This window comes from Rattus rattus, chromosome 3 (genome assembly GCF_011064425.1).
Source record: "Rattus rattus isolate New Zealand chromosome 3, Rrattus_CSIRO_v1, whole genome shotgun sequence".
NCBI classification, from domain to species: domain Eukaryota; kingdom Metazoa; phylum Chordata; class Mammalia; order Rodentia; family Muridae; genus Rattus; species Rattus rattus.
Window position 1 is genome coordinate 54,449,104 of NC_046156.1, and position 24,780 is coordinate 54,473,883.

Consider the following 24,780-nt stretch of genomic DNA (forward strand, 5'->3'; position numbering starts at 1 on the left):
TGCCCCAGTGCTCAAGCCAGAAATGAGAAACTATCTGGAACCCGACTTCTTCTCTTCTTTACACTGAGTTCTTTACCAAGCTGAGCAAACTCTGTCTCCAAATCTCATCTCAAGCTGCTCACCTCTCCCCATGTCCTATGCCACAGGAAGCCAAGGCGCATCCACCCATGCCTACCTGACCACCTTGCTTCCCTTTATTCCCACCTGGGTGCCAGAAGACCCTTCAATATGCAGAGAGGACTGCCTCTGCGCCTGCTTAACCCTCCAATGGCTTCCCTCATGCTGTGATTCGAATCTGAAGTGACCCCCATAGTGACCATAAAGAGTAGTGGCACTCTTGGGAGTATGTGTAACATTTGGGAGGGGGCTGGAGGACGCGCATTGTTAAGGGGCAAGCATCGAGGGTTATATCCATGCCAGGCTCTCTGCTTCCTGGTGGGTGCCATGTAACAAGCAGCTGCTGTATGCTCTCTCCACCATGGAACAGCGTGCTACCAGACTATTTCTAGCTCTGCCCTTGCCTCTGGACTTCCTGCCTCTGGACTTCCTGCCTCTGGACTTCCTGCCTCTGGACTTTGCACACTCTATTCCTTCTGGTGTCTCTCTGTCTAGTGGACAGGGGCTTACCAGGGTAAGAGAGAGGAAAGTGATAAAAATGAAGCTGAATGAGATACTCACTCTTAGTTTCATGCAAGCCCAGAGAATGGCTGTCCCCTAGATGTCTCCCCTCCAGCCGTTTCATTGTCATCATCCTGGTCCTGACCCTATGTTTTTTTTACCACTGTATTCCCAGTATTGAGCCAGCACGATACCTGATATATACCACATGCCACACCAGTGAGCAAGTCCACACTGCAGGGCTCGGGCCTGGCTAAGAAAGTGACAGAGAGAAGAGTTGATAGAAGGCTGGGGATGCAGCTCAGATGTAGAGCACTTGCCTGGCATTAGAAAAACCCTGGATTCAATCTCCAAGCACTGTAAAGTAAAAATCAATAGAGTCAGTGACTGGAAGAGCTATTTGTTTTACCGTGGCCCTCGTCTCCCTGGGAGCACGGGATAAGAGAAAGTCTCGGGGCAGAGCCTTGCAGGTGTTTCTCACCAGTGGCATGATTTCTGCATGAAGGTCACTTCAAGAAGCGGGAACTTAGGGCTGGGAAAATGGGTCAGAGGGTAAAGGCACTTGCTGTATAAACCTGATGATCCAGTAAACTTGGAACCCAAGAAAAGGTGGAAGGCAAGAGAGATAATTCCACAAAGTTGTCCTCTTGTTCTCTGGTCTTCACATACATGCTACGACATGCACATGCCAATAGACATCATACACAAACACATACATATCATACACACACACACACACACACACACACGAAATGGTTTTATTTATTGCTTTGTTGTTGTTGTTATTGTTGTTCTTATTGTTGTATAAGGCATGAGGGGTTGATTCCTAAGGTAGAATCTAAGAACCACTGAATCAGAGTCTCTGAAGGAAGGGTCTAGGTGCACAAACAAATAATGTTATTGATGAACATACCCTCAGTTTATAGGGAAAGAGAGAGACCAGCTTCCGCTGCTGGTTCAGGCCAGATTACTGTTGGGATCACTGTTGTACAGAACATGGTCCAATGCAACCAAAGGCATCAGACACCACGGCAGAGCAGAGTGATGGATGAGCCTCTCCTTGGTTGGGTTTACCAGGAGCACTAATGATTGAAGCCGTGGCTGGCCCTGGCCCACGCGGAGCAGCTTGTTCTGTATTACCCTGGGCCTCTACCTGTGCCCCACAGGGTACCATGGGGAGTTCATTTTTAGCAAGAGAATGGGACGTTTAATTAATGATTTAATTAGTATGATAATTCCCAGGTGTGCTTCTTTGATACAATGTGGGGAGCATTTGGAGCTGATCAGAATCGCCTCCCACCGGAGTCCAGGATTCTGTGTTCCAGCAAGAGCTAGGGAAGTCAGGAACTGACAACTATTGCCACTAGTTAGAGCCATGGTTCTGAACCTTCCCTGTGCTGTGGCCCTCTAACATAGATCATGCTATGGTGACCCCACCATAAAGTTATTTTCATTGTTACTTCATAACTGTGATTTCGCTACTATTATGAATCATAATGTAAATATCTATGTTTTCCAGTGGTCTTAGGCGTTGCCCTGTGATAGGGTTGCTGGACACCCCGTGGGGTTGTGACCCACTGATTTAGAACCACTGAGTTAGAGGCAGCAATTGAGTCAGGACAGTCTGGCCAGTATTTTGAAGTTTCTTCTACTTCCTCTTACCATTTTCTTAAATGATAAAAGTCAAAGTCAAAAAAGAGCATTTACATTTGTGGAGCATCAGCTAGAGACCACGCTGAGAAATGAATATGTATTCAGTCCATTTCTGAGGAGCCCATTCTCACAGGCACCTTGGGACTCGGGAGTGAAATAACTAAGGCCTGAGTGGTACATTTGGATTTGGTCTCAGACATCACCTCTGAAGGCCTTCTGTTCGTCATCCCTGCCAGCCTTTGCTAGGGCCCAGGTTTCAGGTCCCTTTACCCCACCTCTGTCCCGGGTCATTGACAATCATGGATGCTAAGGGCCCAGAGATGTGACATTTTTGGGTGTTCTGGAAGCAAGTAGCCCTAGGCTTTGTCCTCCTCTTCCTGCCTTTGCCTGTCTCTCCTTTGTGAGAGACTAGTGCAATGTCTTCCTGTGTTACAGACTTTGAGAGGGCTCTCCTGTTCCCTTGAGCGGCAGTGTGGCACTCTGGCTTCAGCCTGTCATTTCCCACGAGAAGCATACGGGACATGATCATTTTCTCAGATGCTGAATTGCTCCCGTGGTCACTGCCTCATTTTCAAGGAAGTCGGGAAGAAGCTTCTAGCAGCAGGCAGCACCCCTGAGTCTGAGCTCAGAGTACCAGGTAGCAGCTGCGTGGGAGGCCCTGGAACACTGCACAGGTCTCCCCACCTGAGCTGTTGGGGTGCAGTTACCAGCCTTGTGGCAAGAAACCCATCAGCGAAGAAGCTCTGGGCAAGTCAAGTGTCGCTTCCCTGTCTCCCACAGATCTGGTCTTTGCTTTGTTAGGTCTCGAGGTGGGACAAGGACAGAGTCTGCCATCCCTACTTGGCTTCCTGGGAGAGTTGAAGATGTCAAACTCTTAGAGTTCATTCCCTTAAAGTGAGGTCTCTGTAGTCCTAAACAAGACAACACTAGTCACATCCCTAGGCAGCAAGGGACAAGTAATCAATCAGCTCTTCCAGTCTTAGATCAAATGACACATCCCACTTTCTCAGACACCCTGGAGAACAGAAAGCCATTCCTTGGTACCCTAGCCAGGGTTTCCAAGAATGCTTGTGCTCTTTTCACCGAGGTACCATCTACTGTTTCATTGTAACTGTGCCACTGTGCTTTTAAAAGCCTGTATCTATTTCTTTTCCTTTTGTTTTATAAGGGTCTCATATAGCTCAAAATGCCTTGAATTCACTATGTAGCAGAGGATGACCTTCCGTTCCCGATCCTCCTGTAAGTGCTGGGACTATAGGCATACATCATGGCTCTTGGGTCCTGTATCTGTGTTTACTCATCTAGTTTTTTTCCAAAAGAAACTGTTTCCATGCTTTTAAAATTTTCCAGCATTTGAGTGGCTTTCACTTACACTCACAGTTAGCTGTTAACAATTAGCTTGCGACTTGGGGTTTGCTGAGTAGCCTTTTATTTATTCAAAGGCTAGGGATGCAGAGTAAATTACAAGGGAGGTGGTATAAATTACCTGGTCAGATGCTCATGGGGTTCGAGCTTCTATTTCCCAGTGGTGTAACTTAAAAGTCGCTCCTCTGCAGCTCTCTGACCATGGGCTATGCTTGTCATGCTTGAGGTCTCTCTCTATTGGGCAGGTGTTCCAGGCCCTGGTTCTGAAGTGTAGGAGAGAGCCACAGGGAGGGCCTGACCAGCTGCTCAGGGGCAAACCACCTCTCCTAGGCAGCAAGTGTGTGGTTTGTAAACTTCCTGCTTTCCTGCCATGTTAGTTCAGGTGGCGGCTCTGTACCCCTAGGTAGCTGTCCCATCTGCCTGCCCTGTGGGTTCAGGTGTGTCCTGTGCATGTGCCAGCACACGGGAGAGGAAGGAACAGCTGTTTGGTTGGGGGTGGGGCAGGGCAGGGCAGGGCAGGGGGGTTTCCTAGGTGGAAGATAGGGCGAGACAAGTGGTTGGTGCAGCAGGGGAAGATAAAGACAGAGGGAAAGGGCTTAGAATCCTGAAGGTACCAGAAGGATAGGGCTCCTCACTGAGAACTTGCTCTGAAGCAAGCAAGCCCCAGGCCTCCCTTCCCCCTCCTGTGAGCCTGCCCGAGAGGACATGATGAAATGCCAAATTAGCTCCATTATTGTAACGCCTCCAAAAATTATAGGCCGCGTGTTCTGCCAGAGCCAGTTAATGGTACCCACTGGTGAGCAGGTGACACAAATGGTTATTTCCTTCTTTCCAGGCACTGAATGCAGGGGCAGAGTAGTGAAGGAATGAGGCTCAGGCTGGGAGGAGATTGGGGGTGGAGAAAGGAGCAGCCATGGAGAATTTTCAAGGCTCAGCTTCCCTAGTTCCAGAGTTGCAGGTGGAGACGCCTCAGAGCTATGGCAGGGCAGGGCTGCATGAGTTCCTTGGAAGATTTCAGATCTTTCCTTCTGTCTCTCAGAAGAGGTTCCTCTGCCCGGAAGGGGCATGGAATACTTAGCCCTACCTGGTATCAAGGTAAGACATTCTGCAGGCTACACCCTGGCCTGCAGGCTGGCTATTCCTAGGGTTCTCATTGTTGGGAGGCAGTCTGGTTTTCCCTACAGCTCCTCTCCTAAGTCAAGCCCAGCATTTCCTGGCCTCCCACACAGCCACCAGGATTTCCTCAATCACCTCTTCTTAGCTCCTCCACCAGCATCTGCTTCTCCTCTCACACAGACTCAGCCAGTCTCCTGTCAGTGTCAGCTGAGGCAACTCTTCCTCTAGGAGGCAAGGGCACAAAAGGGGTGGGGTTAACTGGTTCCAAGGAGAGCAGAATCTCTTCCTTCAAAGCCCAGCAATGGGGAAATCACATGTTCTGGAACTGGGGGAAGGGAGGGGTGGTGGTGGTTCCCTATAAATCTATGGCCATGCCCCAGACTCTGCTCTATTCCAGCTCACATTTGTCCTTGAGAAGAAGGCAACAACTGGATCTCACTGACCATCTCTAAAGACTGTGTGGGTGAGCCTGGCATCTCCACAGTGTGTAGATTCAGAGTAAAGACTTATCTGCGGTAGTTGGTGTTGAAGATGACAAAGATTCCTTCTCAGTTTATACCTTAGAAGGAAGCGTTGAAGGTTTGAAAGCCCAGCTCATCTGATGCTAGATGGAGTTCCTGTGTTGGAACCTCTTTGCTTATTTTCTGGTCCTATTATACATTTGTCAATGTGAGGTCAGAGTTCGGGGCTTCAGAGGATATTCAAAGAAGTAAGCCGGATGGGTGGGTGGCAGGGGGAGGTCGAGTGGCCTGGAGCACAGGGTCTGCCTGCCTCAGACACAGAAAGGAGATGGCCCACAAGCTAGGGAAGGTGTCGCTCACAGCCCGTGTTTACCTGAGGCTTGCTCTGGGCAGGCTGTAAGGAACCTGCTGTGGGTTCTTTCCTGCAGCACCCAACACAACTTTACAGAGACTCTCCTTACCCACATCTTTCAGAAGAGCAGACAAACAGATGCTGAGTTAACTGGCCTGCTTAACTCATTTTATCGAGGTGTGGCTCCAATCCAGGCAGCCCAACCCAAGTCCCTTTCTTTAACCCTTATGCCAAACCAGCCTGGTTCTCTGTAAGGTTCACACTGAGGGTTCCTGGTCATTCCACACGCTATCCAAAGCCCATTGCTTCTGGAATCTCAACCATCTCTATAGACTCATAAAAAAATCTCTTTATGATAATCTCATTTGGGGAGTGCATGGTGTCTAGGGACACTTTAATCCCAGCGCTGAGGATGGAGGCTCAAGATGAAGGCCAGCTTGGTCTGGACCAAGTTTCAAAACCTAACTCATTTGAGCTGACAAAATGGCTCAATAGGTAAAGCCCTTGCCACACAAGCCTAACAACCTGTTTGAACTCAGAAACATGTAAAGTTGGAAGAACAGACCCAACCCCACAACATTATCCCTCTGACCTCCATAACTGCCCACAACACATGTAGGTCCACACACATGCTATACATACATATGTAATAATAGTAATTAGTTATGATGACAGTGATATGAAATTTAAACTTTCTTCAAACCCAGCTTATAAGTTTGTTGTGACAAATACATGATTTTTGTTTGTTTGTTTTTGAGCTGGGTCTCTCTGTGCAGTCCTGGCTAGTATGGAACTACTATGTAGATTAGGCTAGCCTTGTCCTAGTCTTGTCCTGGCCTTGTCCTTGCCATCATTCTTTTGCTTTAACCTCCCCATCACTTGGATTACAGATGTGTGCTACCACGTGCCCAACAAACAAAATTCTTTTGTTTTTGTTTGGTTTATTGAAAGGGTTTCACTCTAGCTGGCTTGAAACTTTGCTAATTTGAGGCTATGATTTGGGGCTATGATTACTCCCATTTTACAGATGAAGAAACTGAGTCGTAATGAGATGAATAGTTTCAGAATTCAAAAGCTGAGCTCTGAACTGCCCCATGCTGATGTGTTATTTTTCCCATTGCCTCCTGTTCTAGGACCATTTATTTTCTAGCACCTGGTTTATTTTACTTAATGGATGCTGAATTCCATGCCTGCGTTTCCCTCTCTGCATTAGCTGCCAGATGCTTCAAGTCAAAAGTAAAGCCTCCAGTCAGCAGTGTGTGGAAACAGGGCGTGCCTGGAGTCTGGAGGCTCCAGCAGGATTCCATCTGACATTCTTTTGCTACTGTTGCATGAAGCTTTAAGCACATCTTTAATCTTGCTATTGTCTTGGGCGCTAGCTACAAAGTGACAAGAAAATAAATGAAAGTTCTTATTTCCCTGCATGCTCAGACAACCCAGTCTCTCTCGGCTTAATTGTCTCTATCTGCAGATCTGGGATAATGCCTTGTATAAAAATTTGTTAAGGATTAAGGGAAACAATACAGGTAAAAAGGTATTGTAGATTCGGCAGTGCGCTAGAAACATAAGGTTGTCTTGTTGGCTTGCTGTTACCGAGAGCGAGATGTAATCCCTGTTCCTGGATTATCTACATCACAAATAGTTGGCCCAGCTTGGGAAAGAGAGACAGTGCTGGCTCCTCGGGACTCAGAGCTGTGTCCCTGAGAAGATACTCAAGAGTTGCATGGTACAAAGAAGCCCAAAAGTAGATTCAAGCTACCCACTCCCCAGGCACGGTTCAGCTTGAAGCTATCTGGCTGGAGGTGGTTCCTTGTGAGGTCCTAGGAGACCCTCCAGATAGAATTTGGGAGGGCTTCATCCCTATCATCTGGTGAGGGGAGACCAATGGCCTAACATCTCAGAATTCTGATTACAAGGAACAGTAGCCATGGCCTACATTGGCCACCAGCCTGGCCTCACTGCCCCACTTCTGAGCCTCCCCCCGCCCACCTCCTTTCTTCTGCTTTTCATAATACATCATTACCTTTCTTTCAGCATTCTTAATTGTCCATGTGTGCATGTGTGCATATGCCATGTGTGTGCAGGGGCCTGCAGAGCCCAGGAGAGGGTGTCGGAGTCCCTGGAGCTGGAGTCCCAGGGAGTTATGAGCTGCCCGATATGAGTACTGGGCACTGAACTCCAGTTCTTTGGAACAGCAAATGTCCTCAACTGAAGAAGCACCTTTCCGGGCTTGCCTTCCGAGCATTTTTTCTTTTTTGAGACTTACTTAATTCTGGAGACGTCACAGGTCTGAACATTCTAGAGCATTCATATGACATTTGAACAATGGAGGATTTTGTGAAAAATACTGTCTACCTTTTCCTTTCTCCTCACTTCTTTTCCTCTCTCTTTCCTTCTTTTCTTCTTCCTTCCTTTCTTTCTTTCTTTCTTTCTTTCTTTCTTCCTTTCCAAAATATCTAAAATAGGTATGTAACTGTCTATCTACCTTGAGCAAAGGAAGATACAAATACATTCGAGTTTTATAGCACCTAAGCTATCCAGTCAGGTATGGGACCCATAGCTACCAGCACTGCACTTACGGGGTGGAGGCAAGATGATCGTTGCAAGTTTCATGCCAACCTGAATGATATGGTGAGACCCAGGCTAGCCTGGGCTATTGAGTAAGGCTTTATGACTGAATAAATAAACAAATGAGAAACTGATCTCGGTTTTGCTTCTCTGCTTTAAAGCTCTTTGGCTCCAGGGAATCCCCCCAGCTCGTCTCATCTATAAAATGGATTTCTTTCTGTATTGAGCAGGTGAAATGAGGTAATGCATTTGGAAAGTTCTTTATAAACATATTAGGTATTAATGTGGTTAGATTCAGGAGCAATGAACGGTGACCATAACCTGTGAACGCCCCTCTTTTTCACCGAGGTTTTCTGTTTTCCGTTTTTAGGCCTGTGGAGTGGTCGTTTTCCATACCTGGTTACTGAGGGAATCGAGGATGCTATTTGGTGGAGGCCACACAAGCAAGGACAGCTTCAAGCCCTGCACAGCAGGCTCAGAATCATGGTCACCAAAGGTTCTTGGTGCTGAGTCTACCCCCATACCAAGATCCTTCCCAGACCTCAAAAATCCTGGATATGGCCTCCTGGTTGACTTTGGCCTCCTTAGCACCCTGTGGTTAAGATGGGGGAGGGTAATCTTATCCTCCTTTGAAAGCACCTTTGAGATTCCAACCTCTGTGGATGCAGCGTGAAGCTTAAAACCACACTCTTGGCTATCAAAAAGATGACCAGTTTCCAGGACACAAGGTCCCCTAGATATTCTCTTCTTCCAAATGAACTTCATTACAAGAACAAACCACCCCTCCGTGGGGTGGCTGGGGTCTCCTGGGAGGAGAGAGTGAAATGGGCTAGACTCTCTCACAGTGAGAGACAATGAGGCTCTCTCATTTCCCAATGTGGTACACATGTGAAGGGTGTGTGTGTGTGTGTGTGTGTGCATGCACATGCCTGTGTATGCGTGCATGTGTGTGTTTGCCCTCGTGTTCACTCTTCTTTCCTATTTCATCAAATGGAAACAGAGTTCAGCCAGAGTTTCTCTGATTTAAAAAACAAAACAAAACAAAAACCTTCCAAATCAGGTTGGAATATTTTTCCTTAGGGTATACTAATTACCTGAAGGGAGTTGGGTGTCTGCCCAGCCCTGGGTGGGAGGAGGGGAGGAGGAGGAGGAGGAGGAAGAGGGGAGGAGGAGGAGGAGGAGGAGGAAGAAGAGGAGGAGGAGGAGGAGGAGGAGGAGGAGGAGGAGGAGGAGGAGAGAGGAGAGAGAGAGAGAGAGAGAGAGAGAGAGAGAGAGAGAGAGAGAGAGAGAATCGCCCTGTCAGCAAGACTGAATTATAAAGGCATCCACAGCCTGCTTTCTTGGCATAGAGCAATCCTACCCCAAAGCACTAGAAACAGGAAAAAAGTTTGGTCTTCATAATTTCCCCTTGAAAACCACCCAGCCCCTTAACCTCCGCCTGCATGATGCTAACACAGCCTGTCCTGCCTCAGCTTGCTCGCTGCAGGGAGCTCCCACACCCACAGTGGCCTCTGAGCACTCTGCTGGCTGCTCTGTGTCCTTCCCTACACTTCCCTGCTGCCAGCCACCTCTCAGCAGCAGCTGACTGAATGTGTTGATCCAGGGCAGTCTAGGCAGGGCGCTTTCCAATGCTGCTCTCCTCACAGGGCCCTTGGGAGTGACTCAGCTGGAGACCGCTGCTGATGGTGTGGGGGCGGCATTTCCAAGCCTGTGCCTCGAGTCACAAAGCCAGCCCTGTCCCCAACTTCTCCAGAAGAGAAATGTGCCTCACATTGTCATGACACACCACAGAGCTGTTTTCCTCCTCTGAAGTTGGCAGAGCCCAATGTGTCACTCAGATGACTCAACCATGACTCCAGGAGAGAGATGGAGCCCCTGGCTCTTCTGGTGCAGAGGGGACAAAGATGACTTCTCTCCACACAGGTAGCCTTCACTCGTCCAGTCAGACAGAGGCTTCCAGAGGCACAGACGGAGTTCAAGGAAGCTTGCCAGGGTGCTGGGGTGGCTGGGGGCAGCCATCCGTGTCCACCTCCACTGGCTTCTGAATTGTCCCCTTTAGGTTTCTCTTTGATCCTGGCTACTAACACGCGTTCTGTCTTCGCAACTGCCCAGGTGTAGAGCCCAGCCCTTCTTTGGGTTTTCCCAGTAGCCCTGGGGGTTACCTGGTCCTCTAAGTTAAAAGGAGCTCTGAGGGCCAGGGTGACCACAAGAAAGTAAGCACAGGCCATGAACTAACAAGGCCTGTAAGTGCCAGGCCAAAGGTGAGAGGCTCTTCACAGGCCCCTCCCTTGGTAGGTTCTTTGGTTCTCTCTGGTAAGTCTGCCTATTTCTGGGGGTCAGTACCCCCACTCCATATTTGTGGTTTCCTCATAGCCCTGCTGCTTCCCCAGGAAAGACCTCATTAGGTCTCTTCTTACCCCCCCCACCCCACGCTGAGAAAGAAGAGCTAGCTGACTTCCGGCAGCCACCAGTAACATGGAGGGGCTGAGATGGAGTAGGTCCCCTGCCTGCAGTCTCAGGTACAGTTGAACTCATCTTCCCAACAGGGGCCCCTGCACCACGTGCAGGCAAATGGCTCTGCAAGAGTCCACAGTGCTTAGGTACCAAGAGGAAATTAATGTCACTCGAAAGCACAGACGTCCCCTGGGGAGGATGCATGGAATAGGGTAAGGCACTGGGTAACAACCTCATTTTATACCGTGAGGTTTGGGTTGGATATGGGAAGGTAAGACTAAAACTGAGGGTGGGAAGAGAAAGCTCAGTTACCCTCAGAAGTTTAAAGAGGGGTCTTGTTGGGGATTTAGCTCAGTGGTCGAGCGCTTGCCCAGCAGCACAAAGTCCTGGGTTCGGTCCTCAGCTCAAAAAAAAAAAAAAAAAAAAAGATCGAACAACAAAGAGGGGCCTTGTTTGTTTATGTGTTTGACCATGAAGACTGGAACTGGGGAAGCAAATGGGAAGGGGGGAACAGGATTGTGGGTGTGGCCTTACTGAGAGGCTTGGCAGGCAGTTGGGGCACCACAAGCTTTGGTAGAGTAAATACCGTTCCCATTACTGTACTCCTCAAGGTGACACTGCCGCTCACTTTGTGTGGCAAGGGTGTGTGGAGCTGGGCTGGAACACACTGACTGGGTCACTGAAAAGAGGAAGACCCTTCAGAGGCAGAGAAAATGACATTCCCACCGATGGAACTGGGGGGCTGTAAATACACAGGCTGCCATTCCAGACAGAGGCAAGTATCTTGGGAGATTTTTCTCCTAGCCAGCTTCAGAGAAGCAGATCAAAAGAAGGTCAGCTCACCCGGGAAGACTCCTACCACTCACCCTGTAACCTGATCGGGCTGCTCATTGTACATGGAAACTGAGGATTTTCTAGCAGGTGGTGAGAATTACCTCAAAAGGCTGAGAGCCCCAGGGGTCATCACTAACCCAGCAATTGTGACTCCATACATTCTAGCCATCTAGGTTTGTCCTCTTGCTTCTCCCGAGCTCACCCTCACACCCATCACCTTGAGTCTTGAGTTGACAATATACAATAGATCTTAGAAACCATTCTCAAAGCCGCCCACTGGAGATGTCTAGGCTATGTCAAGTTCAGAGCATCAGTGGAACAAAACTCTAAAACGACAGACGTGGAGTTCTCTGACGTAAGTTAGTATATCTCAGGCCATGAAAACTGATGGAAAGGCTAGTCTGTGTTGACCAGAGAAGGCTAAAGGCTTTAACACGCCTCCAGTTCCAGCCTTCATCCCAAGGCCCAGGGGATCCCATGGAAATCACTCCACTCCGAGTGTCCACACAGCCCCAGGGACACCCTCAAGACCCTAGGGACTTTGTCTAGAAAGGAAAAAAAAAAGAAATATTCATGAAAAATAAGTAGATATCAACTGAAACATGAGAGGAAAGTGTGGGTACAGGAAGCAGCTGATGAAGATGAGAATCAGATGGTCATGGGGTTTGGGGTGGGAGCTGGCTGCTGCTTTTGCGATATGTCAAATACCATAAAAATATGCTAGGAATTGGACCAGCCTGACCGAGACTCCGTGGCTCATATTCCACCTTCTCCCTCACGGTATTAATATTTATGCACGTGGGGAGGTTTTGAGTGGGGGGTTAGCTGGCTCAGCACAACGGCACATTGATGAATGGCTTCTCTTTTCATCGTGCTTTAGCTGCTGATATTGCCTCCTTCTGTGCCCTTTGGCAGCTCACTGTATAGGCAGTGACAAGATGGGGGCCTTGGGACAAAAATGGGGTGTTAGGAAAACAAACAGGGCAAGAGAAGTCGCTCTGAGGAACTAGTCAGGGCAGGTGGCAGGAAGGACACAGAGTGTTCTGTGAGATCTAGGTCTCCTACCCGTTAGCTTCTGCAGTCACCTGGGCAAGTCGTGTGATTCCCACAGTCCTAACGGGCTTGTCTGTGGCAGGAGAAGGCAAGCTGGGCTAGATCATCTTTGAGGACTGTTCCAGCCTTGACCTTTCCCAAGACCAAGAATGAGAACAGAGTCAGAACACTGTGGACCACAAGAAATAAGAAGTCTGCCTCAAAATGGCCCCAACACTTCAAACCTGTTGCTAGTCTGCTCACTCGTTTGCCCCAAGGCCCTGGTCTCTCTGAATTGTTGCTGATTTAGGGGATACAATACAACATTGTGACAGTGTCCAGAGGCCAAAAAATATCCCTCCAGGGAAAAATGTCACTCTGTGTTATCAGGTGACAGAAGAAGCAGACAAACTCATCTGTGCTCTTCAATCAGGTAGAGGTGGTGAAGAGCAAGGGCCTGTGTTGAACGGCAGAGTTTAGACCTGGTGCAGGAGCTGGTTGCCTAATGATTTCCTATTCATTCCTGTGTAAGGCAAAGATTAGCTATTTATACCATCGAGAGATACAGCATACTAATGAGGGGGGTGCAGGGCTGGGTACAGGGCAGTGTGGGTTTACCCACTCGGCTCTGTGCTGCAGCAAGAGGCAAGAGTAGGGGAGGCTGTGCTGTGGTCACCAGTGGGAGCTGGGCTCTGCAGCAGGCAAACCCCAGCAGGCAGCAGGGCTTGTGAATGCTAAGGGACTTGTCACAGGAAGAGTGGAACTGTCTTACTGTTCTGAGCCTCAGGCAGTCGTAAGGCCTTTTCCTCTAAAGCTACAAGGGAGGGCCTATTGCAAAAGGACAACCTCAGAAATAAGAACACCCACGGCCAGCAGAGCGCTTATTGAGCAATTATGCTTAAGGCCAGGTCACAGCCCTGTCTGGACCAATTAGCTTTGTTGTACAGTAGCACATAGGAAACCTCTAACCCCAGGTACCCAAGAAAGGCTGCTGGCCCCAAGCGGTGGGGATGAAGGGTATGGAATGGTTGGTGCACGCCCATTATGTCTGTAGAAGGAACAGCTCACAGACACAGGGTGTGTGGCTCACCTCCTGCACCCACCACTGGGATCCTAGCGAAGACTGTGTATGGGATGGAATCCTATTCTGGGCACTTGGTGGTTGTCGCTAGTCCTCTGCTTGAGGAATCCTGATCCCTCAGGCAGTCTCAGAAAAGTCAAACCCTGTCTGGCTTTAGGACCCAGGACTTGACACTGAGAGGTATTTATACTTTCCATATGGGATGTCTGCCCGACCAGGACAGAAGGAATCCAATGAGGGTGGGCGCTTCCTCCCACTGGTCCAAGGGAGAGGGTTCTCTGGGAGGGAGGGTACCAGGAGAGTGCAGTGCAGCCAGAGACTAATGAGGATAATGGGGCTAAGCCTGAGGGAGCAGCAGGGAAAATGAGCATCTAGTGAAGGCAATCAGACAGCCACAGCTCCCACTGAGCTGCAAGTAAACAGGGAGTCTTGCAGCCCCACTGGTGGCCCTGTGGCTTTTGACTCAGGTGACTGCTAGAAAAGGTGCAGCTAGGGTTCACTGGGGACTGCTCAAACTGCAGGGCAGGGCGGGGTGGGACGGAGCAGGGTGGGGCAGGGCAGGATTGGGCGAGGCGGGGCAGGGCAGGGCTGGTCTTGTGAATTATTCAGGATGTTCTGGGTGTAGGACTTGCTCTAGGAAGCTGGCTTCATGGCTCATGCAGGACCGCTGTCCCCCTTGTGCCATCTAGAACACCGGTGTGCTCATCACTTGCCCTGAAGGCCTCTGGCAGCTCTTCCTCGCTACCTCGATCTGTCCTGCATGCAAAAGTCCCTGGGGATTTAAGGGAGAAATCTAGGCCTTGGTGTGTAGGCCTGAGAGGTGCTGAAAGACTCAGGGTACTCATGCTCTAGACTTCCCCACACCCTGTCTTTCTCCTACGTAGGGCGGTTTTGTGGGCAAAATGCAAAACCAACCTTCCTGGGCCTTTCTCTGTCATGTCCAGGGCCATTCCCTCTAGGAAGTTCTCCTACGGTAGCAGACTCTGTCATATCTCCCATGAATGACCTTCCCTAATCAAGCTCTACCAAGATGGCCCTGTCGTGGTTTTGTGGTTAGTTCTGTGTACTTGCTGACTCCGTATTTATTTTTTCTACCATGGTCTCACTCCAGAACTCTGGACTCTATATCCAATCTCCTAATTAGCATCTCCACACAGATGTCCACAAAGTGTCTCCACTACAAGCATGTCTAAGCCTGTGACCATCCTACCACTAGGATTTCTCCACGAAGAGAATGGTGATTGCTCAGACTGGAGACCTTAGTTCTTCTCTTTCCCCCACATTTTAGACTCTAGCATCCAACGGGCCAGCAGATACTATTGCTTCTCCTTTTAAAACACGTCCAGATGCCAGACACAGTGCAATCTCAATACTCTGGAAGCAGAGGTAGGAGGATCACCCACAAATTCAAGGCCAGCACACGTTATGCCCTGAGTTCCAGGTCAGTCAGGGCTACATAATATGAACTGATCTCAAAGAACAAAACCAACCAAAAAGAGATCAGCTAAGTGTCCAGCAGTTAGCCACGTCTTCCACCCCGCCACGATGCTGCTCCTGAGGTGCTTCTCAGAGCTTGGCCTCGATCCTCCATCCTCTTCCCACTGCTCTCCTCCTTCTAGCTTCATTACCACCTCTCTACCATTTTCCTTGAGTTTGATTTAAGACACGGTGCTTTGGTCACATTTTTGCTTGCCTGAGAGCAAGGGCTACACTTGTCCCTTTAAGGCCCAGGTATTCTGGGACCCAGGTCTGTTTCTGAAGGGATCATGAAGACCCAGTGCTGGACACAGACTCCTGAGGCTTCTCTCTCACTACTCAAACCTGAGAACCTGAGGCCCATCTCAGGCATTCTGAAGGCAACCCTTAGCTGCTGGCCAGCCAGTCCTTGGCAGGCTTCATTTCGGGGTGACTTAATGAGATCAATGTAAGACTTTTGTTCTGTACTTGAGAAACCTTCTGTGACACGTTTAGGTGTCTTGGCTGCAAAGGTGGGCATGTGAAGAGGATGCATTCAGGGTGCTTCTGTTCCTGGAGGCCAGCCTTCCCTAGAGGGGCTGGGCCAGTGAGAACCTGTGAGTTCCCAGGACAACAGAAGGGCCTTCTTGCCTCTTCCATTAGACAGTGAGGGATGTGAGGAAAGGACTGGAGCTGAAAGCATCTTATTCCCAGCCTGAGCCCAGTAGTGCATAGCAATCACACTGCAAGTGGTTATTACACAATGAAAGGGAACCAAAATGTATGTAGAGAGGTTCTCTCTAGCTCTTTCCTCCAATCTGAAGAAGTCAGGTAAACATACTCCCCTACTTCTGATCACCCCGTTTATCTCTTCCTGGTCTTCACTGACATCAGAGCCTGGCCCCAAATTTCCTTTTCTAGAAGTTTTCCAGACCAATCTGAGGTGACTGTTCGCTCTCTCCCTACTGTCTGCAGTAGGGCGTGGTGTTTACAGCTGTGTTGCCAAGCACTCTAAATTAGTCCCTGGCCAAGCGTGCACTCCGTGTACGGTGTACCCTGCATGCTCATCTGCTCCTTTGCACCTGGGCATCCTGAAGGGAGGCTCTTTCTTTGCAATCTTTCCCGTAGTATCCAACAAGCAGTCCACAAAGCTCCACAGCTAACACTTAGTAAACGCACTCGGTAAATGTTTGTTAATTCAGAGAGGAATGACTCTCAAGGCCAGTGTGCATGGGGAGGACACTGGAGAAAAGGTAGGAGAAGGCAAATGCCAGCACACAAATTGTCCCTCATATGTTCTGATTTTGAGACAGATGAAGCTGTCTAACCAGACCACAGGGAAACCACACCACACCTCACAGCGCAACACCTCAGTCCCTTGATGAGTCTCACTATTTCAGGGTCTACTTTCTGTGCCGAGGACTGATGTGAGCACACTGATTCCTTCCACTGAAGACCTCGAGTCAAACTTTGGTTTTTAACAGTTTTGTCCCTGGGTGAAATTGACTGAGTCGGTTATCTTGAACCTTCGTTTGTGTATTCACGTGCAGGGGACAATCACTGGGTCATGGTGAGGTTGAGCGTGAGAGGGAACGTGCTTTTGGCTCCTTAGGAGCTCAGAAAATGTAAGCTGCTTCCTCAGGAAGTGGGGCATCTGCAAGGAGGCAGGTGGGGTAAAGCTGAGGAAGGGCAGAGGAAGCTGTGCCTTTGGGGAGAAAGCTTGGTGCTGTGGTGGGAACCCCTGGCTCTGAGGGAGGACTGATGAAGAGATTTAAGAGCGAAGAAAAACATCTGGAAATTGGGCCCCGCGGCTGATCATCCCAGGTTCTAGGCTTCTTCTGGGGAGATCATGCAGATGAGCGCAATCTTATTCAATGAAAGCAAGAGACCAAGGAATCTTTCTATGGGAAAGGCTGAGAAGCTGAAGAATAAAACCCCAGAGTGTTGGCAAACTCTGGAGCTGCAGCCCAGAGGGCAAGTTGCTCTTTTTTAAGGTCACATAAAAACATACGGCTAAACCAAGAAGTACAAGAATACAATGCCCCCTGCTTATCTGTGGTTTGCCTTTCTGTGGTTTCAGTTACTCACAGTCAACCACAAAACTAAAATATTAAGTAGCACAACAAAATGCTACACCGTTCATCTCCATCCTGTGTTATCTGTTTGTCTAGGGTGACCATTAGTCGCTAGTAATTGCCTTGGTTAATAGAGTAGACCAGGATGGTATGATGCCCTTGAGTCTAACCAACCCTAGTTTTACCTTATAATGGCCTGATACACAGAAATACTGACACTATTTTATTGTGATATATTCTTATTATTGTTATTGATCTGTTAATGTGCATAATGTATAAATTTAACTTTATCACAATGTATAGAGAGTTTGGTACTAAGGGCATGCATACAGAGATAATATGCATGAATATGTTTGTCTTGGATAAGTGTTTGTGGAAGGGTGTGCTCTAGTAACATATAACTACCCCATGGCAGGTGGTCTGCACTGAAGTGGATACTAAGGCCTGGGAATGGGGAAAAAGTGGCCCACAGGCTGAGTCAGTGGGAAAAACACAGAAGAACAGGGTTCAAGCAAGCTGCTTGGGACCAGTGCCACCCTAAGTAGCTCAGGAATTACATTAACATTGTAGACCAGAAAAGACAAATTGTTCCCAGTCTGTTGATAGTAAAACTGAGTCACAATCTAGACACTCCCAAGGTCTTAGAGCAGGTTGGTACAGAACGTAGAATGTAACACAAGTTTGATTGGCACCTGGAGAGAGGAGCCCTTGCTGTACACCCCCACTCCTTACTTCCCCTACACCCCAAACAACCCAAATATCCCCCATCCTCTCTGTCTCTGTCTGTCTCTGTCTCTGTCTCTGTCTCTGTCTCTGTCTCTCTCTCTCTCTCTCTCTCTCTCTCTCTCTCACACACACACACACACACACACACACCTCTGGTAGAGACCTAGGAAAGCAGGAAGACAGCCAAGTCACTTGGCACCACCAAACACCACATATTTATGACTCCAGTTATAGCAGGGTCGGTGACTGACAGAGGTAGTTGCATGCACTGGGCTCTGAAGCCTCTGTGACAGTAACTACAAGACTACAGAGATGTTAGTGAACCCACTGACAGTGGCTCTATTATAATGATAAATCGACAGCTTTATATAGAAATAATGAGACTGGGGGTAGGAGTGGGAGGAGGGAAGGATTGGGTGAGTTTAATCAATAGGAACTCAGGTTGGAGAGACAGCAGCAACCCCCCAGGATTGCCTGAGAGATTAGCAGGGACTCTCCCCATGCCAGCAGGAGTAAAGGCCACAGAACCAGGGAGAGTCATGCCTCTGGCTGAAATGGATGTCATGAACTCCCTTGTTTTCTTTCCCAAGGCTGGTCTTGGAAATTACTGGAAGACTTGAGGGCTCTAACTGCCTTAGCATATCCTGTCTGCCTACTTCTCATCCTCCCAGAGGCCACAGCTGTGTATAGCTGGAGGCCAGGGTGCCCTGGGACTTCAGCTTGTGTAGCTAGAATACCCGGATGTTCACCTCCCTCTCATTACCCTCAAGCTTCATGTTCAGTGGCTGAGAGAAAGTAGGCAATGGTCAGGCTTTGCTACTTCTAACCAGCTCGAGCCAGCCCTGGGACAAGAGACCAGCCTGGTTCTACAGGCAAGGGCTGAATGTGATTCCCAAGGAGCCCAAGGTATAGCATTTGTGGGATGGCATGGTCACAGAGCATCCTAATCCTCCATGCTCACAGGACCTCTCTTTCCACTCAACTTGTGACTCACTGTCCCTCTGTTCCAGTACAGATGGTCTAACCAGTTATTCTCTTCACTTCCCCAGAACAATCTGTACCTGAACTCTGGGCGACTGCATAGTATGTCCCTTCCCACATTTGGATGTACCTACTGTTAAAAAAATGACTGGAAGTTCTCCAGGAAACCTTCCCAGGTTAACCCAACTCAACTCCAGTAGAAAGTCAACTATGGACACAGCTGTTCCTGAATCCTCCTCCATTAGGTTAGGAGGCTTTCAATACTGACTATGATGTGAGATGCACCTTGGGGACATGGAAACACATGGGAGAGGTGACTGCTGTGACACCAGAAGGTGGAAGAGGGCTCCAGGAAGGGTTTAAAGGTGGATTGGTCTGACAGGAATGTAGCAGACAGGTCTGTGTAACAGAGCCTGTGGTAGTTCTTTTTATTTGTTTTTCAAGATTTATTTCTTTATTATGTATACATCATTCTGCCTGCATGTATGTCTAGGCCAGAAAAGGGTACCAGATTTCATTACAGATGGTTGTGAGCCACCATCAGCCACCATGTGGTTGCTGGGAATTGAACTCAGGACCTCTGGAAGAGCAGTCAGTGCTCTTAACCGCTGAGCCATCTCTCCAGGCCCAGTAGTTAGTTCTTGTCAATCTAACATAAAGCCACACAGGAAGGGGAAACCTCAATTAAGAAATTGTCTTCATCAGATTGGCCTGTAGGTGTATCTGTGGAGCATTTTCCTGATTAAAGGTGGATGTGGGAAGACCCAGCCTACAGTGGGTAGTGTTACCACAGGGCAAGGGGTTCTGAGTTGTATTTACTGAACAAACCATGAAAAGCAGGCCGGTAAACAGCACTCCTCTATGGTCTGTACTTCAGTGCCTGCTTCTGGATTCCTGCCTTGGCCTCCCTTGACAGTGGACTGTAAGCTGTGAGCTGAAATAAACCCTTTTCTTCCCGAGTTGCTTTGGTCAGTGTTTTATCAGAGCAATGGGAATCAAAGTAAGACAGAGCCCTTGAAAACCAAGGCAGGACTGTCAGCCATATTGAAGGACCAGCCGGGCTGGAGCAGGAACACTGATGTTCCAAGTTCAGGTCTGAAGTACAGCTCTGAGGACAAAATTGGGCACAAGGGCAAAACAGGACCTGGCTGTTGCCTACATTCATCTGCCAGCCTCCCACACCCCAACACTTCACGAGCTACTGGATTTCATATGCTCCTAGTGCTCAGTCATTCCCTGTGACTGTGACTTTGGTCTCCCTGGTCCCCAAATAATTAAATTTTCACAGCCAACATCACAACACAGGTAAAAACGCCAGCCTGTTTGCAGCAGCTCCCCTTGCCTGGCTTGCGTTCTTATCTGTAGGGTTTGAGCCAGTTCTCCAGGCCCATAGAGACTGGTGAGGCTTTGAACTGCAGAGTCTCCATGGTACTCACCTGAATAGGCTGTCCCGGGAGCCTGGTACGCACGTAGCTCTGCACCCCTGGAAATGCCTAGGCTGGCTTCTCTCTGCTTCTGACCTGGAATACGTCCCACAGCTCCTGTCTTGGGTTGTGTCCATCCTTCCCCACCTAACTCAAGTGCTCTGGTTGGGAGCGCTTCCCTACTGTCTTTCACTGTCATGGCTTTGGAGATTGTGATCAGTAAAGGGTACTTTCTGGCCTGCTATGCAGCTTCTGAGTATAAAGTCTTTTTGGATAGACTTTAAGTTCTTGTGTGTTACAAAGGTTGCCTTCTATCCCAGCCACACCCTCTTCCTGCTCCCCCCTCCCCACTCCATAGTCCTCTTAGGATAAGGCAATAGAAGAAGGCTATATTCACACTGACTAATGAGGACCTGCCTTCTTCTGAAGCTGACAGGGGGGGGAGGGGACAATAGGACCAGGATGGGGACAGCTACATTCCAGGATGTGGAAAGTTACATAGTTACATACAGGCGAGGGGTGTACTTAGGCACAGTCTACTCCAGGATGAGGATATGGAGGCGGTGACTCTGGGCAAGGACAGAGAACAAAATAGACTACAGCCCCCGGTCAGCAGAGCTCCCCACCCTAAGCCACAGCCTTGCTGTGAGAACTGAGTTATCCTCCACATGTGCAGCCACAATAATGAAGCCCTGCTGTAAGAGACCACAGGGAAGGGCTGCGCCAGATGTAAACTTCAGAGTGATTTATGCTGCAGAGCTCGTGGGCCCACTCTGGTATGCTGCTACTGTTTAGCCCAGCCCCAGCCCCAACCCCAGGTTGTCTGCTGACCAGGCTGACTGCCTCTGCTGCTCCTGGGGATGGCATTTCCAGAAAGTAAAGCTGGGAAGGCACTGAAACATTGCTATCTCCAACTATGAGCCTGGCGTGCCCCAGAGAGCCTTCCTAAGGCAAAAGTAAAGTCCATCAACTTTCTCTATGAACATACCGCATTTTAATCAACCACTGTGCGGCTGCTTTCCCCAAAACCTCTTCTCACAAATTCAACACAATGATATCAAGTATGGAGTGTCCAAACATAGGGTTCGTATGCATGTGGTCATCTCTGCTAAGGTATACAATTCAAGAAACATCCAAGGAGACACTCAAGCAGTTAGCACTACAAGCCAATTGGACTTTGGTTAATACCTTTGCAGACTTCGATCCACACAGGTGGGTGCATAGAGGTCCAACCTCACTACATCTGTAGGATGCTTTAATCTCACCATCTCATGCTCTCCATGTGAACAGAGGTTCTGGGTAGGCCTCACTAGGTCCTTCTGCCAAGCTTGTCCTTCTCTTAAAAGCCCAGCTTGAAGGGGACAAAAGAGATGGCTCAGTGGTTAAGAGTGCGCTGCTCTTGCAGTGGACCTAAGGTCAGGTCCTAGCACCCACGCTGGGCAGTTACCATTTTCTTTTACTTCAGCTCCTCTTCAAGTCTCTGCAGGCATTCCATGAGCATGCAAAAAACCTCCCTTCCAACAGTCACATGCATACACGAGATTAGATGTCTAAACCTCAAAAAAAAAAAATTAAGTAAGCAAAATAAAAAATTAAACCTTAATTCTTTGAAACCTTTCCAGACCAATTTCAGGTGATTATGGGCAGGCCAATATCAGCCCTGGTTTGTGGACTTGGGGGCCATTCTTTTAGGCTAGACTCCTGCATCTCCCAGTCTAATGAGAGAACCATGCTCCAAATGAGTGCTGCAGTTCATAAGTAGCTGAGCCCTCCTTCTGGACATAGCAGGACGGCTTTGTCCTGCCTTGTTGACATTGAGAATTGCCATGTGTCTTGTTTCAGCTAATGAAATATGAGTGGAAGTGACATGTCACTTTTGCCTGGAAGCTTTAAAGAATGCTGCATGCCTTGCTGTGGCCTCTACGTGCTGATGTCTAGCTGTAGAAGCACACATTGAAATAAGGTCTCTCTCTGTTGGCTTGAGTCCCTTGGTAACAAGGCCCAGTAGAACCCACAGGCAAGCTGTGAAACATGTGTAACGCCAACAAGAAATAAGCTTTGGTTGTCTTAAGCCAGAAATTCCCAGTGTTGTGTGTTACTTCAGCATGACCTTGTTCATACTGACTAACACAGTCTGGTCTTGATCACCAATTCCAAGCTTCGAAAATACAGCAGCGACTACTAGACTCTACTGACTAGTTCAGCATAGACTTCCCTTCAATTAAAAAGAATATATAACATGATAGATGTATAGATAACCAACTTAAGGTTTAGCAAGCAGAGAGAAAGACCCATATCCTACAATCAAAATCAGAAGACACAAATTCCCTTCCTTCCTTCCTTATCCCATCTAGGCTGAGTTCAAGAACTTCCTCATAGTAAACTGGGTCACTAGGACGTTTCCATAGTTCCCTGTGTATCTCTAGAGGGTCAGAGTGCTAAGAAGACATCTTACTCAACCCAGAACTCAATGCTCAGGAAGCCAAGGGAATAGGACTGTACTCACACTAGTAGCGTACTGGATGTCCTTCCAGATGGAGGTCTCCCGGGACAGGTCAGAGGCCTCAAAGAGATTGTCCAGGATGACCTCGCCAATCATGTCATGGCGGGAGAAGCGGTCAAAGTCAAAGACACTGAGATGCAGCTTGCGGTCAGCCAGCTCCTCATAGGGCACGGGGAAGTGGAAGTTCTCATCAAAGGTGGGGTTCAGCGTCTTGCGGTGCACCCGGGTCTGCAGCTTGCACTTGCGGTCAGGCAAGAGGTAGATCTTAACGTAAGGGTCAGAACTTCCACAAAAGTCCTTGGCAGGGAGGTCAAAGGCCTTCAGGATGCGTACAATCAGGGTCTCACTCTCATAGTCATAGCGGAGGCTGAAGTTGATCTTCCCACAGCTCTTGGCGGCCTCAGACTTGGCCTCATCCCCATCCACTGACTTCTGCTTGTAGAGCTCAGGCTTGATACGGCCAATACTGGTGGGCTGTTCAGCGGCGGCTGGCGGTAGCTCATTGCCGTAGTCTACACTGGAGACATGCATCTGCCGTGGCAGGTGGCGCTTGAAGGACGTGTGTCTAGTAGAGGACAGGAGGCACAAGCAACATGCATCAGGACTCCGGGGAATAGTAGGATAAAGGCAGACCTGTTGGCTCCTCATCCCTCTTGTGGGGCTCCTTCCTTCCCTCTCATTGACCCCACTTCTCCTCTTTATACAGTTTGTGCATGAAGTCGTTGGAAGCCCTGTGTGTCTTAATATATGTAAAGTAGTTGGAATGGTGCCTGCTGTACGGCAAGCTCAATAAATGTTAGCCATTGTTTTAATCATTGTTCCTGCTTTCCTGACATCTGCTTTCTAGGTTTCTTTCCTGGTAAGCATGATTACTTCCCCCATTAAAGCATTAGCCTCAGTAAGAGGAGATCCATCGTTCCCACTGCCTTCACCACCACCATCATCGTGGTCGTTGTCACCATCGCCATCACCACCACTGCTGCTGCTGCCACTGCTGTCATCCAGCAGACAGTCAAGCAGTTAAATGCATTGGCTTAGGAGATAGACTACATAGGTTAATTTTGATCCTGCTACTTTGAGCAAGTGATTAAGCTCTCTGCACTATAACAATAAAGACGATAAAAGTAACAACTGCAGAGGATTGTGTGAAGGTAAAATAGATACAAAGTCTTTAAAACAGAGCCAGGTGTACAATAAGAAACTTGTGTTTGTGTGTTCGCTTTCAGCATCCTCACGTGGATTCTTTGGTAGTTCCTCATCACAGCCTTAGCAGAGTCATTTGCCCTGCTGTATAGTTTAGGAAAGTGAGAAATAGCTCACTTTAAGCTATTCGCCCAAAGCCATACGGCAAAGTCAGCCTGCGGCACCTTAGCACCCTCAGCCCTGCTTTCTGCTCTGAACACTACACATCTTTTCCCTTTGATCGGTGCCTATGAGCCTGAAGGAACGCACTGCAGGGACCCAGGCATGTACAAGGTTCTCAAATTCAGAGGAAACACATCTCTCCGTGTCTTTTAAAGCTGTTTTTGGAGTTAGAGTAAGCAGGCAGCCATTGTGCCTGTTGTTGGTATGCTTTTGAATTAGATGATGCCATGTTATGTAACTACTGCCTTGTAGGGAACTCAAAAGGGCTTTGAAGAAATCCTTGTTCTCGATAGCCTGGACTCTCTGGCTTTACCTCTAGTGCATGACACAGCCACGAGGCTTTACTCTCACCTACCCCTTAATGCATCGTGAATTTTCATGCCTCTAGGCCTTTGCATATACTCTTCTCCCGTGTCTGAAATTTTACTTTTTCTCAGCTCTCTCAAGCCAGCTTCTAGTCTGGTCTGTGTTCTCATATTCACTCTCACATACTAAGCACATGCACAGCATCTCACCTTGAAGGTTCCCCTTTCCCCACACCTATCCTGATGCAGCCTCCCCTTCTTGATTGGCAGCTCGGATGACACCTCAAAGGACATACACTATTAGCTCTGGGCCTTGATCCTTAGGGGCTGGAACCCATTTGATACACTGTATCAGGAAGTATGGCTGTACCTGGGTTAGGGGCTGGAACCCATTTGATACACTGTATCAGGA

At 48.6% G+C, this 24,780-nt stretch overlaps 1 protein-coding gene across 1 annotated transcript in view; it reads right to left on the reverse strand.

Moving 5' to 3' along the window:
- The window catches only part of Syt6 (synaptotagmin 6), a 56,798-nt gene that overhangs the window by 21,762 nt on the left and 10,256 nt on the right, over positions 1-24,780 (reverse strand). Inside the window, exon 3 of the mRNA XM_032897599.1 lies at positions 22,702-23,263. Coding sequence (XP_032753490.1) covers positions 22,702-23,263 — 562 coding nt within the window. The remainder of the gene's footprint in view (positions 1-22,701; positions 23,264-24,780) is intronic.